The 14,539-nt window shown below is 47.9% G+C and overlaps 1 protein-coding gene across 1 annotated transcript in view; it reads left to right on the top strand.

Annotated features, from left to right (window-relative positions):
- Positions 1-668: 668 nt before the first annotated feature.
- MED12 (mediator complex subunit 12) overlaps positions 669-14,539 on the top strand; it is a gene marked incomplete at its 5' end in the record, with an annotated part of 33,888 nt that continues 20,017 nt past the window's right edge. Inside the window, 18 exon segments of the mRNA XM_084269008.1 lie at positions 669-767; positions 1,156-1,260; positions 2,075-2,266; positions 3,937-4,096; positions 5,349-5,524; positions 5,809-5,919; positions 6,440-6,694; positions 7,768-7,914; positions 8,204-8,303; positions 8,774-8,910; positions 9,576-9,707; positions 10,089-10,215; positions 10,845-11,074; positions 11,518-11,598; positions 12,867-13,040; positions 13,317-13,463; positions 14,302-14,316; positions 14,319-14,459. Of these exon segments, the coding sequence (XP_084125134.1) occupies positions 669-767; positions 1,156-1,260; positions 2,075-2,266; positions 3,937-4,096; positions 5,349-5,524; positions 5,809-5,919; positions 6,440-6,694; positions 7,768-7,914; positions 8,204-8,303; positions 8,774-8,910; positions 9,576-9,707; positions 10,089-10,215; positions 10,845-11,074; positions 11,518-11,598; positions 12,867-13,040; positions 13,317-13,463; positions 14,302-14,316; positions 14,319-14,459 (2,529 nt within the window).

Genomic DNA, 14,539 nt, shown 5'->3' with positions numbered 1-14,539 from the left:
GGTTCGCCTCCAGGCACCCCTGCCACCCCCTACTCCATCCTACCACGTTCCCACCGGGCTCAGGCCCGCCGGACTGCCTCCCAGCACGGGCGCCCCGGCCTGGCTCCCCGGTGACCAGCCGGCAGTCAGCGGGGCAGGCCCGGCGGGGAGGCGCTCGACAAGAGGCGCCCGGGGGCGGCTGTAGGGGCTTGGGGACAGTCACGGGCGAAGGCTGCTGGGGCTGCCGGCGGTACAGGTGTAGGGGCAGCGACGCGGGGACGCGCCCGGGGCAGCGAGGGCCGCCGGGGAGGGGCGAGGGGGACCCGCGGACGGCGCCGGGAGCGATGACCGGGGCGGCCGGCGGACCGCGGGCTCGCTTGACCGCAGCACGTCGTGCCGCCGGCGTAGCGCCTCCGCTATGGGGCGCTGCCGGGCCCTCGGGCCGCCCCGTCCAGCTTCGGTACTTTCCGCCTGCGCTCGGCCTGCGTTCGGGCCCTGCCCGGCGCTGCTCGGGATTCTTCGCCCTTCCTCGGCGCGGCTTCGGGACGTTCTATTTCCGTAACAGCGGCGCGTCACTTGGGTGTCTCCGTCGGCGCTCAGGCGGCCCAGGCCTGGGCGGCAGGGCGCAGGCGCGGGCGGCCCCGGGGGCTCTTGTGGCCTGGGCGCCTCCGTCTGTCGGCTGGCCCGGGATGGCGGCCTTTGGCGTCCTCAGCTATGAGCACCGCCCGCTCAAGCGCCCGCGTCTCGGCCCGCCCGACGTCTACCCGCAGGACCCCAAGCAGAAAGAGGTGCCGGAGGGATCCGGGCTGCGGGGCCGCCGTGCCGGGGCTGGCTGTGAGGAGGCCCCGGGGAGGCTTCGGGGGTGCGCTGGGAGTCCCCGGGCTGTGGGGGGCGGCCCTGGGGTGTGTGGGGAGGGGGCCCTGCGTCCCCGAGATGTCCGGGCTTGAAGGGCCCGTCCCGCCGAACTCACGGGTAGTGGGGGAGGGGTGGCTGGCCGAGGGACCCGCGGTCCCAGCGTCCCAGTGCTCGCCTGGAGCGCTGGCAGGCGGTGAGGACCCGGGTGAGGCCGGCTGTGGCACGCCGGGCCCTCGCCTCGGCCTGTCCCCGTGCCGGCTGAGTCGCTGTGATGGGGCCGGGGGCTGCGGGTGGGCCTTGCTGATTGTCCTTCCGCTGCAGGACGAGCTGACTGCTCTGAACGTCAAGCAAGGCTTCAATAACCAGCCGGCGGTCTCTGGGGACGAGCACGGCAGCGCCAAAAATGTCAATTTCAACCCAGCGAAGGTAAGGTGAGAGCCATCAGGATGGCATGGGGGTTTGGCAGGGTTCCGTGCTTGTATGGCCAGGCTGCTGGGTCCTGGACAGTCCCGGGTCTTGTTCCTTCCCTATATATAGAGTCAGGATACCCTTCCCTTTAGAATGGGTGTTTTAGAACCTAACCCTCTGTCCCTGTGGAATCAAAGTTCTTTTGGAACTGTGCCTGACTTCTGAGAGAGCGGGTTCTTGTCTTGCTCTGTACATCTTGGGGGCAGGCCTGTATCTGCAGTGTCTGTTAAACCAGCATCTAGAGCTCCTTATATTCTGCAATTAAAGCAGAAGATGGATACTAGAGGCAGGGACACTTCTTACTGGTTTGGTTACATTGTGGCTGGTGGAAGAGAGTAAGTTTTTTTGAAACATTTGACAGTTTAAACATGGGAATTGTATAACAGGCTTCAACTCCATTTTTACAATGTCTATAAACTCAAGGTGTTAACTTCCTGGCCTTTCAACAGGAGGACTAGTTATGACCTGGAATGGAAGGCAGTCAATAGCCACAGTATATTTCTTTTCCTTGGATGAAGAGAAGCCTTCTGTCTAGTTTGACAAATATAGAGAGTTGTGTCTATCTTGAGTCCCTGCTTGGTTATTGCATAATTTCTGTAGAAGAAAACTTTGCAAATTTAACAAATGAAATAATTGGCAAGCTTTTTGTGTTTTCAAAGTTGATGCTGGAGAGGCTCTGGTAAGAACAAGAAGTGAGATTGTTTTTTAAAGCATGTAGAGCAGATCTTCAACCTGTGAGATGTACTTAATCCTTTTTTTACTTTGTTTCCAGATCAGTTCAAATTTTAGCAGTATTATTGCAGAAAAGCTGCGGTGTAATACACTGCCTGACACGGGGAGACGGAAGCCCCAGGTGAATCAGAAGGATAACTTCTGGCTGGTGACAGCACGTTCTCAGAGTGCCATAAACAACTGGTTCACAGATCTGGCTGGAACTAAGCCTCTCACTCATCTTGCTAAGAAGGTATGTTACAGGAGAGGCTGCCTGGCAGGGCAGAGTGTTTAATCAGTGCTTGTTTCTGAAGTGTTTGTGTTGTAGAAGGTTCTATTATTTTTAGAAATTTCTTCTGTCTACATCTCTTGAAGCTTTCAGCTTGAAGAGCATATGCAGGATTTGTAGTTGGCTGCACTCAAAGAACTGGTCCCTCATCTGTTGTTTGCCATGTGGCTTGTAGGCCTGATTTGTTTTAAGGTACAGATGTTTGTTGGTAGAGCTGCCACTGTCGCCTTTGGTCTGTTGTTTCTGTTGGGACCATTCTTACTGTAGAGGGTTATTGAAGTTCTCAAAAGTCATAGTGAGGATTAATGGAAGCAATCAGCTGAGTGACCTCCCAAATTTCTGTTGCAGTGACATATATTTCTGGTTTTAAGCTGAGAGAAGGATGTGTGTTAGAGCTTGGTGTCAGCCAGGAGAGGAGTATTTCTGTGCTCTGGGGTCTAGGGCTAGATAGTTCCCTGGTGGCATTGACTTCTGTAGAGCATGGAAGGAGAAAGAGGGTCTTTTATGCTGCCACAATACTTGGCACAATAGGAAGGGGAGATAAGTGGCTGTGTGGGTCTATAGACAAGGAATTTGGGAATCTAGTATGCATTGTGGAAAAACATAACTCCCAGTCACAAAATGGTGGCACAGCATGTAGTTCAGAAGCTGGAATTTGTCTGATCCTTGGTGTTCTGAGTCAGTCTTTGGGGGGGTGAAGGGAATAATCAGATTTTCCCAGAGTCTGGATCTCTACAAACTTAGCCCTGGTGTCCTTCCTTGCATCTGAGCTGTCAGTTTCCTGACAAGGTCGCTGTGAAAGCTGGAACCTTTCAAGGCCTTCTCCAGTTTCCTGCAAAAGGGTCTGTTAGTTTTCATGGACTTAGATGTGCAACCAGTAACTGGTAGCCAAGAGGTCTGTGTCTTTGAGGCATCAGGCACTAATTAGGAAGAATATAAGAAACATTACAAGTAAGCAATTGAACTGTCAGTAGTTCAGTTTGAGATACCCACCAAATGGACCTGTTCTCTGTGAAGACATGCATGCTTTTGCTGTTCCATAGTATCCTGTGGAATGGAGCCCCACAGCTGTGCTTTTTCCTGAGATGTATTAGTACCTCCTGAGCTATAGATCTACAGTCTGATGCTTTCACTGTCATATTCTCATGTTGTATCTTGAATTCTGGATTAATGAATTCCTGCTCAATTCCCCGTTTCTCACAGTCTTGACTACTCCTGGTATTATAAAGCTTTTGTAACCACTGTGTTTTGTTTACAAAATGAAGCGGCCTATCCTCAGTCTGTACAGCAGATACTCTGTTTCTGACTCAGCCCTTAGTCTGTACCTTTTGTAGTTGTTTGTATTCTCTCTGGAGGATATCCTCAAAAGCTGTTTGCAGGATTCAGGGTGTGGATTTATGGTGATGTGTTTGTGTTTTCTGTCTAGTTTCAGTTAGTTTTATTTCTGTTTATACTGTTGCTTTCTGACCAGAGGTGAATTCTTGTAGGAGGAGGATTTTTGAGATGCACAGCAACACAGTACCATTCCTCTCTACCTTTTTCACAGCTAGCAGTGCCTACAGTGTGTATGGTTGCTCTGGAATAGTTCCTATCTATGTCCATGGTTGCAATTTTCTCTCTCAATGCTGTTACAGGTGCCCATCTTTAGCAAGAAGGAAGAGGTCTTTGGTTATTTGGCAAAATACACTGTGCCAGTCATGAGAGCAGCCTGGCTCATCAAAATGACTTGTGCTTATTATGCTGCCATCACAGAAACCAAGGTGAAAAAGCGTCACGTCATCGATCCCTTCATTGGTAAGCACTTCTTGTGGAGCACCCCTTTGATCCCTGCCAGATGGTTCCTTCTCAGCCTGATCTTGAATAATAGGAGGTAGCCTGGAAATCCATCTACACGTGTTTTCTGCTGATAAGTCCTGGTGCTTTGATGGTGTAACTGTCTCACAGGTGGGCTGTATTGTTTTAGACTACTGTTGTGAAATGTCTTGGCAGGCACATGCGCTTTCAGAGAGCCTACCCCTTTCTCCCCACTAAGTTCTGCCGTGCTCCTGTGCTGTATAACCTGGTTTTTCCTTACCCTACAAACATTGTAAATGTTATATGTTAGCAATGCCTGATTAGCTGCTTCTGCAGTGAGTAAGTACCTTTTTCCAGAGAATTCAGGTACGTTAGTTCCTATTTGTGTTTCTAATTTCATTAAGCTTTACTGGACCCCACATCTAGACTGCAGTAACCTGGAGCAGGCTAGGATGCAGAGGATGTTAGGAGAGCTCCCTTCCTGTTTTCTGGCTTTTGTGGCTGTGACTGCAGGACCAGACCACACTCTTGAAAAGCAGTACTAGCAGCTGAAGCCCATGGATCTTTTTTCTTGTTTATTCTTGGTATAAAAATTGCACAGGCTTCTTAGCTTTACTTCTGCAGGTTGATTGGTTTGTTGGATACATTTATTCCATTTGCTTTCCTGTTTCTTTGGGTGTTTGTCCTGCTGCCACCCCTGAAAGTGGTGTTTATTTCACATACTTGCATGTTTTGACGTCTGCATCCTCCCAGAGGAACAGAATTGTGCTGTCACTTTGTATATGAGTTTCTCTTATGCAGTTGGGTTTTAGTAAAAACAATTATTTAAAAAATTTGTTGGTCATGGTTTTACACTGGAATCTGAAAGAGGTTAAGAGTAAGTTCAGAATCAACGTGCTTTTGCTGTCTGTCAGAGTACTAAGAATGCTAAACCAGGCTGGCCAGACACTGCTCCCCACTGGAAAGCTGCCCAACAACTGTAGCTGAGGAATCTTACTTCCAAACTTCTACAAAGTAACCCTGACACACAGAACTTCTTCTCTGTGTTTCCCATTCCTGTTAATGATGCTTCATCCCTACTTACCACTCCCAGGCCACAAGCAAAGCCCAGGTTGTGGCACTTACTTTATTTGTCTTTCTGTCCATTTCAAGCGACAGGAACTTTGTTACATTTTCATCTGCACACCAGCATGGTTCTTTCCTGCTTCTGTTTACCAAGGCACTCATTGCTAACTTGTTTCCTCTTCTCCAGAATGGACACAGATCATCACCAAGTACCTGTCAGAGCAGCTACAGAAAATTGCTGAGTTCTACAGACAGCTCCCAGGGCAAGGCTGTGGGTCGCCATACAGGCCGATACCCCAGGAGGTGGAACAAGCTTTGAAGCAGTGGGACTACAATGAGAAACTAGCTATGTTCATGTTCCAGGTGAGCAACTGGAGGGCAGCTGCTGGGTGGGTGTGTGGCAGAGGAGGGCTAAGGGAAGTGGATGCAAAGTAATTTCTTTGTGTAGAATACTCTTTCTGTGGATAGACTGGATGCAGTTGGGGCTGGATGCGGTTTTGAGCTCAGTGGTAGAACAGGGGAGTACCTAGTTCTGCACAGTTCTGTATTCCCACTGTTAGAAAGCAAGCAGCTGCTGCTGCTCTGCCTTTCCTTAGTGGATGTTGTTTCAGCTTTTGTCTGTTTGCTCTGCTTTTATCTGTGTGCAGGATGGCATGCTGGACCGGCATGAGTTTCTGACGTGGGTCCTGGAGTGCTTTGAGAAGATACGCTCAGGAGAAGATGAATTTCTGAAAATGCTTCTACCCCTGCTGCTGCGGGTGAGAAATGTGTGCCCAGCTTTAGGAGAGTGCTGGCTTCCACTGTTGTCAGTCTCATTCCTGTCACCTAAGGGATAATGAGACACTTTGCACCATGAAAACCAGAAGAAGGAAGAGCATCCTTCGTAGCTCATGCAAGGATATCTTTTTTTTGTCCTGCTCTCTTCTGTTTCTTTCTTTCTCCTTTACACATGGATTACCTGGTAATCCCTGCCCATGTCATAGCTGTGATAGTTGGACTTATTGTGCACTACTACATGGAAGCTGCTTTGCTTTCTTTCTGTTGCAACAGACCCTAGGCAGACTTTTGAAGCTCTGGGAGGGCTGGTCGTGGTACATTTCAGTACTTGAAGTCATTGCCATAGAACATTTATAGGGATTTTCTGATGCTTAGTAGCCAGTGGGTGATGGATGATGCTAAGGAGCATTCTGTAAAACGCTGTGCTACTTTGGGAGGGTCAGTGGCTTCTCTTGTGCTGCTTGTAACAAGGACATTTCCTCCCCTCTCTCTTCTCTGCAGTACTCTGGAGAGTTTGTGCAGTCTGCATACCTGTCCAGACGTCTGGCCTACTTCTGTACCCGCAGGCTTGCTATGCAGCTGGATGGTGCTGGTGGGCACCCACCCCACATCCTGTCTGCTCAGACAAGCAACACTCTTCCTTCAACTCCCACCCCTCAGCCAGCTGCAGGGAATCCTCCTCCCAGCCCTTTCAGTGACTTACTGCTGTGTCCCCAGCACCGGCCAGTGGTGTATGGGCTCAGCTGCATCCTCCAGGTAGGTCTGAGTAGTGAATGGCAAAAGTGGGGTCAACAGGGACAGTTTATACTGTGTGCCATCATAGAAAAATCATTGCAGCCTGAGTCAGCAGCTTTCTGTACTCAAGGATCTCTGATTATCAGAGGATGGGTCTTTGGTGGGTTACAGAGCTTCTGTACAGACGTCAGTGTTGTAGCAGTGCCCTTGACTGACTTGCATAAGAAAATAGGTTGGAATGGAGCCTTTTGCTCTGATCACAGGTGCCTCAGGTGTCTGGGAAAGCTTTGCAGAAGAGGGCATGAGAAAGGGTTATTGAATTTTGTGTATGTCAGTAATAAGTTGTCACCTATGAAAGGAAGTTATGTCAGCAATTAAGGAGTACTTTGTGATTTTTGTGAGCTCTTAAAATAAAAATAACACAACCCCACATCAGAACCATTGGTTGTCCATCTTACTGTATGGCTCCTTGTAAGTCAGAAGCTGTAGGGGTGTATACAGTGAAGTTTTGTCTGTGTTTGTGTGGGTGGCTGGGCAAGATCATAAAAGGATGAAAACACATGTATAATGGCATTGTTATTAGTATAATTACTATAATCATGCTTGTAACTATTAAATACGGTAGTGTAATGAGTTTGGGTCTCTTGACTCATTTTTCTTCTCAGACTTTGCTCTTGATGAGGGCTGTAAGTCACTAATGTAAAGGCTGCTGCTGGACCACGAGGGTTGGATTGTGCATTGATGGTATGAGCTGTAGAAAGTAAGTTCTGTTTGGAAGCATCAGGGAGCTCTGCAGCAACTTGCTGCTTTTTTTGGACAATGTGGAGCTCTGGTCTTGGCTTTTGAAGCATACCTAGGGCAAGAAACTCAGTGCTGCAAAAGTACTTGTTGACTCCTTTCTACTCAAGTATGGTCTTCAGCCCAAAGGCTCTTTCAGGGCTTGGAACAAAAAAACCTTGCAAATAGTGAATGTGTATACAGGATGGATGCCTGGGCAGTGGGATAAAGGAGTGATTATTTCTGTAGGAAGTAATCTAACTTAATTGTTTTGACCTCGATTTGCTCAATGATACTGAGGTTTTTCTGTGTTGCAGAGTATAATTTTGTGTTGCCCAAGTGCTCTTGTGTGGCATTACTCATTGACTGATAGCAGGATAAAGACTGGCTCTCCGTTGGACCACCTGCCTATAGCCCCATCCAACTTGCCTATGCCAGGAGGAAATTCAGCCTTTACACAGCAGGTGAGCAGCCTTCAAAATAGAGACTCCTTGTGGTCCAGGATAATAGCTGTATCTTAGACCTTTCAGGATTTTCTGTTCATGTTGTGTGATAAGCAGAGCTGGAGGTGCTGCCTGACTCCTGAGGAATTAACTGCTTCTGTCTTGCTATAAGCAAGACAGAGATGTCCTTGGCAGATGGGTAGAATTTATCCTGGAGTAGAATTATTATCATGCTCTTTGTTTTCTGATGATTTTGTACCCAGATATTCTAAGGCCCTTTTGTATGTTTACACAAGTCTGTTGCTTTTAGGTTCGGGCAAAGCTCCGTGAGATTGAGCAGCAGATCAAGGAACGTGGCCAGGCTGTGGAGGTTCGCTGGTCGTTTGACAAATGCCAGGAAACCACAGCAGGTAACTTGCTGTAGGTTAAAGTTTCTCTCCCCCTGTTCCATTTGTTACCCTGAGGACAAACTTCCTGCCTATTTTCTTTGGGTTTTTTTCTCTTTTTTTTTCTTTTTCTATTTGCTGCTGGCAGGGTTTACTTTCAGCAGTGAAAAGAAACCCCACAAATGTCGTCTTTTCTTCCCAGTGCAAAGTCTTGCACGGGTCTGTTCTCCCAGGTATAGGGGGAGTTTCTGTAACTGGAAGCTGGAAATGTGTACAGGAGAACTGTACTCTTATAGATGTCATATTCTGATGCTTCCCTCTATCATCTGCTGTTGGCCAGCATGATAGTCAGGTTTCTAAGCTAGACTGATCCTCACTGACTGGTGCAGCTTCCCTTAGGCGGTCTCCTGAGCTACAAGTTCACAGAATTTTTTGCTCCAGTGTCTGTTGTGCCAGTTGCCAAATGCGTATCTCTCTTCTCTGTTGTCTTTTAGGTTTCACTATTGGCCGTGTCTTGCACACTTTAGAAGTTCTGGACAGCCACAGCTTTGAAAGATCTGACTTCAGCAACTCTTTGGATTCCCTGTATAACAGGATATTTGGGCTTGGTCCAACCAAAGACAGTCATGAGGTGCCTTGGGACTTTGCTGCTGGGCCGTGGTCTCGGATGTGGCTGTGTTCTAGTTCATATTCCATGGTTACTGTCCTGTGTGTGCAGAGAGCTGACTGGGTAGTGGCCTTTGCCTGAGACACGTGATCTGCATTTCAAAGGATTTTGTATAGCCTTAAGTTCTGGAGGCACTAAAATGAGAATGGAGCTAACAGATACACCATGCAGCTAATGGGGGAGTCTCCTGATGGAAAACATCAGCCCAGACAGCAGATTGGTGATAAAGGCGTGCTATGTGCCTGAGAGAAGTGTATGCCAGCCTTGTCAGATCCTGGGCTGGCAGCTGTTTCCTGGAGCTTACAGTTCAAGCTCTCTTTATGGCCTGGGAGGTGATGTTTTGATGTGTGGTAGCATAGTGAAACCAATACTGATTAGTATTAGCCATAGATGGGCTGTTGAATGAGAAAGAGATGATTTTCTGAAGCAAAGCCAGCCTGGAAATTTGTGGAGAGCAGGAGGGCTGTAGTTTGCCACGAGCCCTCCACATTAGGCAGAGAGGAATGTAGCAGTCTTCAGGCGGTGCTCTGCTAGAAGTAGACTCACTGTTACCTGCAACCTGAGGCCTTAGGTCTGCTCACCTCTGCTGTTGGGCTCAGGTTGTCACCATAGTGCTTGTGTCCCAACAGATCTCCCCAGATGACGATGCAGTGGTGGCCTTGCTGTGTGAGTGGGCTGTCAGCTACAAGCGCTCCGGACGTCACAGGGCCATGGTCGTGGCCAAGCTCCTGGAGAAGCGCCAAGCAGAGATAGAGGCTGAGGTAAGCCTGGAAGGCCAGCACTGGGTACTTGACTATCACTATCTGATTATTACACTGGAGGGTAAACGCTGGTCAGCACAATGTGTCTTCATACTGGTGCTAACTGTTAGTTAGGGCATTTGCTCCATCTAACCCAAAGTAGGTCATAAATGAGCCTGTGGGTTAGTATGTATCCCGCTTCTTGGATACGTTTGAAGACAGGTGATTGTGGTGTGGAAGTACTGGCATACTTGGAGACTGTGGATTAGTTTACAGAAGCCTCTGTGGTGACATTTTCCTATCTTGCAGTCATAGAAATTCTCTCAAGACTTCTTTTCTGGGGTTTGTGGATAATGAGTGTCTCCTCTTTGACAGTGGTTGGTTCTTTTTCTGTTTCCACAGAGATGTGGGGACTCTGAAGTCGTGGATGAGAAGGGCTCCATCTCCTCGGGGTCTCTCTCAGCAGCCAGCGCGCCTGTCTTTCAGGATGTCCTTATGCAGTTCCTTGACACTCAAGCTCCTATGCTAAGTATGCAATAAGAACTTGTGGTCTCACAGTTTCTAGCCTTCCTTCTTTGAATTTGTTTGGTCTTCTCCTTGTGTGTAGGTCTTGGATGTACCTAAATTCTCTCTCTGGCTTCCTTGTGATCTAGAGCATACCTTGGAGAGGGAGGGAAAGCAGCCTGGAGGGCAAGATGACAGAAAGATAATGCAGAAGTACTTCTGTTATCAGAGTGTTGGCCAAGAATAAATGAATATAGCCTAATTAGGATTTAATTTGGGCTGAGAACTAGAGGGAGGCTTCTAACTAGTAAGTGACAAAGCTCTGGAATAGTCTCTCAGAAGCAGCACTGCAAACAGATTAAAGGGGACAGGATACAGCTCTGATGCAGGCAACTGTACACACAGAAAGGACATTTCCAGGCTAAAACCCTGTGCCTCTGGTCTGTGAGACTAGCTGGAGAGCTTCTGGCTTAATTGCTACCTGGTAAAGCTGTGCTTTCTGCTTTTAGTCCCTGCTAGAATCTCAGGACTCTGTATCAGTCACTTGCTACGTTGAGGTCTCTGGAAACACATTCTCTGGCCCTAGGTGGGGTGGCTGGTGTTGATGAGCGTGTTGCAGAAGAACTTACGGCCCTGTCTGTGCTGTCCTTTCAGCTGATCCTGGGAAGGAAAATGAGAAGGTGGAGTTCTTTAACCTGGTGCTGCTGTTCTGTGAGCTAATCCGACACGATGTCTTCTCTCACAACATCTACATGTGCACGCTCATCTCCCGGGGTGATCTTGCCATGGATTCCCATGGGCCACGCCCGCCCTCGCCTTTCGATGACCCTGGTGAGGAGCATGACAGGAAGGAGACAGAGGGAAACAGTGGCATCAAGCTAGAGGTAAGACCACAAGCCCCATGGCCCTCCTGTATGTATCCCTGTGTTGTGCTTGCCTGTTCTTACCAGCTTTGCAGCCTCCTTGCCATTACTTGCTGGAGGATTTATCAGTGACTCACGCTTTTCCTTCCCCCAACCTATTTCCTTAGAACATCACCTTCTGCTTCTGAAACTGAATTGCTGAGTGGCTGGAAAGGGCCTGCAGATTGTCAAGGGGTAAAAAGGGAAACAATGTGCTGCTCCAAGCGATGCAGCGTATCATGAGATGCTGTGTGAGGCCTCTCAGTGATGTTTGCAGTGTATTGGGCTCCAGCTTGTCAGACACCACGGGTGTGTTGGCATTTTGCTGTCACTGTGCAACATGGGCATCAAGTACTGCAATAATCAATTACTGTTCTGTTCCCTGGTACATCACTGAGATCTAAAGCTGCTCTGCCTGTTCCCAGGATGCTGGTCTTTCTGAGCCCATGGACATTGACCACAACTCCACCATGCTCTTTGATGACATGGAGAAGACAGACTTTTCGGTACGTTCCTGAATTTTCTACCTGCTACCCAGTAGGTTGGTCAGTACATTGTGGTGGGACCAGGGACAGCACATGTCTTGCTTTTGTGTGAGTGCTCCCTCTCAGCTGTAGAGCCAGTATGCTGGAAGTTATTGGGTTGTCAGGCAGCTGATACTGTAAAAAGGTCCATATAACCTGTTGATACAGGGTCTGTCACAGTCATTCCTGTGATCTCTTACGCTCTGGCCACTGCCAGCCCAGTATTTGGACAGGGTAGAAAGTAGGGCAGGAAATGGATGACAGTGATAGTACCAGGAGACTGGGAGTGACCAGTTACTTATCACCCGGCTTCTTATCACCTGGAGAAGACACAGATCTCTTATCATCATACTATGTCACCTTCAGTACCTCTGCAGTTTTACAGTTTGTCATAGTATTTGTGGGCATAGTTCATGATTGCAGAATGCTTTGAAGCACTTAGTAATAAAGATAACTCATGGTGGCTGAAAAATCCCTCAGTACCACCATTCCTCCAACCGTTTCTGGCCTTTGAACATACATGTTCATTGGAGGGCAAATCCTATGAGGAGTGGCTGAGGGAGCTGGGGATGTTTAGCCTTGAGAAGAAGAGGCTGAGAGGAGACCTTATCACCACCTGCAGTTACCTGACAGGAGGTTGTAGAGCAATGGGTGATGGTATTTTCAGCCGGGTGACAGTAGATGGGACAAGGGGAAATGGCCTCAAGCTGTGCAAGGGCAGGTTCAGATTAGATGTTAGAAAAAAATTTTCACTGAAAGAGTTGTCAGGGCCTGGAACAGGCTGCCCAGGGAGGGGGTTGAGTCACCATCCATGGATTGGTTTAAAAAAGGGTAGATCACGTACTTAGGTATATGGTTTAGCATAGGACAGGAGCGGTTGGACTCAATGATCTTAAAGGTCTTTTCCAACCTTGTGATTCTGTGATGTTAGACAGGCCTGATGTGCAGAGCTATGTGGCTTTCCCAGGATCCTCACTTGTTCTGGGGAGGTGGTTGTTCCCAAAATCCTAAATTGTAGTTGGCTATTTCCTGTTGGTTTTTAACTCAATATACAATATAGGCCAGAAGCAGAAATGGGAATGTTTTCTTGGCACACTGCCTTCTTCATTGTCCTAAGAACTGGATGTTTCTACAACCTTTCCTGTTCTTGCTCCATTTTAGGCTTGACCAGATGTATCTTCCTTCAACAATCATCACAACTGTATGACTATGTTCCCTAACTGTCTTCTCTTGTTCGTATGTCTCCCTAGATGTTTTCTCCTCCCATGCATTGTGAATCCAAATCCAGCCCTTCCCCTGAAAAACTAGATCCTGAAAAGGAAGCAAAGCCTGTGCTGAAGGATAAATCTGTGGAAGGAATGCTAGCATCCCTGTATGACCAACCTCGTCACATCCAGTATGCTACACACTTTCCTATTCCTCAGGTATGACACCTGTTCATAACTGCTGCCCTGTTGCTGCCTTGTGCTGTGGTTTTGAGGCTGCTGTGTTTCCCTGTGGTGCTGCTGCAAGTGGATAAGGAGCACTCGCTCTTTCCTACACTGCTCAAGGAGGTGATCTACTTAAGATATCCTTCCTTCCTCCCAGAGCAGCTTCTGAGGTGAAGGTTTCCTTTTCCTTTGAGAGGTAAGGATGTGAAACAAGACTAAAAGCATTCAGCCTCATAGTTGCTAATGTGATTGTCTCTTTTGGTTCCCTAGGAGGAGTCATGCAGTCATGAGTGTAACCAACGGCTGGTAGTTCTTTTTGGGGTTGGAAAACAACGGGACGATGCTCGGCATACGATCAAGAAAATAACCAAAGACATTCTGAAAGTCTTAAACAGAAAGAGCACGGCAGAGACTGGTTAGTAATGCTCTGAAGTAGGAATGTCTTTCCAGTTGGCTGGCTCTTTTGTATGAAGCCTCACAGTGAACAGATTTTTGTGTCATCTACAGTGCCTGCTAAGCTGTGTCAGTCACTGAGAATAGTGTCTGTTCCCAAACATACTGAGTAGCAAGTGAGGTGGTTGGTTTCCTGCTTGCACTATCAGAGGATTAAGTCATACTGGGTTCAGAGTGAGACCTTGGCCAAAACTTTTGACTTTTCAGACTTAATTTTTTTAGTACTTGCATTGAGATCCTTGCACAAGAAGCGAAGAGGACTTTGCCTCTGCATATTCAGCAGAGATGTAATTTAAATGTAGCACATCATTGTGCTTGGGCACATGCTGAATGCATAGAATGGGAAATTTAGATAGTTGTGAAAGCCTCTAACTTCCATCAGCAGAGATTCTGGCTATGCTTTTTTTTTTTTTTTTCTTAGTCTCATTCCTGAAAGGCAACTTGAGATGTGATAGAGAGATGACTTGTTACGAGATGGGGTTGTCTGACACATTTGTGAGGCTGAATGTTTCCAATCCAGAACTGGATCAGATCAGTTCTCATCAGGGAATCAGTATACCTTTAAATTGAGAAAGTATTTTCCCCCTGCAAGGAGTACCTTCCCTTGGTATAAAGTATGTGTACCCTACTGTCATTTCCAGGTTAGGAATTCTTTCCTTGGCCAGTTTGTTGTTTTGAGTTGAAGGTGGCTTTTGTCAGCCTAAGGTCTGGGACCCAGGCTTTTGGCTCTGCTACATGGCAAGGGCTGGTCATGCTGAGGGACTGGCAGGTGCTGATGTCTAGCCCTCTCTGATGAGGAAGATACCCTAATATTATTTTTTCATCTTTCCTACTTTGACAGGTGGAGAGGAAGGCCAGAAGAGGAAAAAGAGCAAACCAGAAGCATTCCCAACAGCTGAAGATATCTTTGCAAAGTTCCAGCACCTTTCTCATTTTGATCAGCACCAAGTCACATCTCAGGTATGAAACTTTACAGACTGCTGTCCTCGTTGGGCCTTGACTGTGTCCCTTTGTGTTAGTGAGAATAGCTTCCTGGAGGG

Source organism: Gallinula chloropus (genome assembly GCF_964237585.1).
Source record: "Gallinula chloropus genome assembly, chromosome: 11".
In the NCBI taxonomy this organism is placed as follows: Eukaryota; Metazoa; Chordata; class Aves; order Gruiformes; family Rallidae; genus Gallinula; species Gallinula chloropus.
This window is presented reverse-complemented; position numbering and strand designations above follow the sequence as displayed.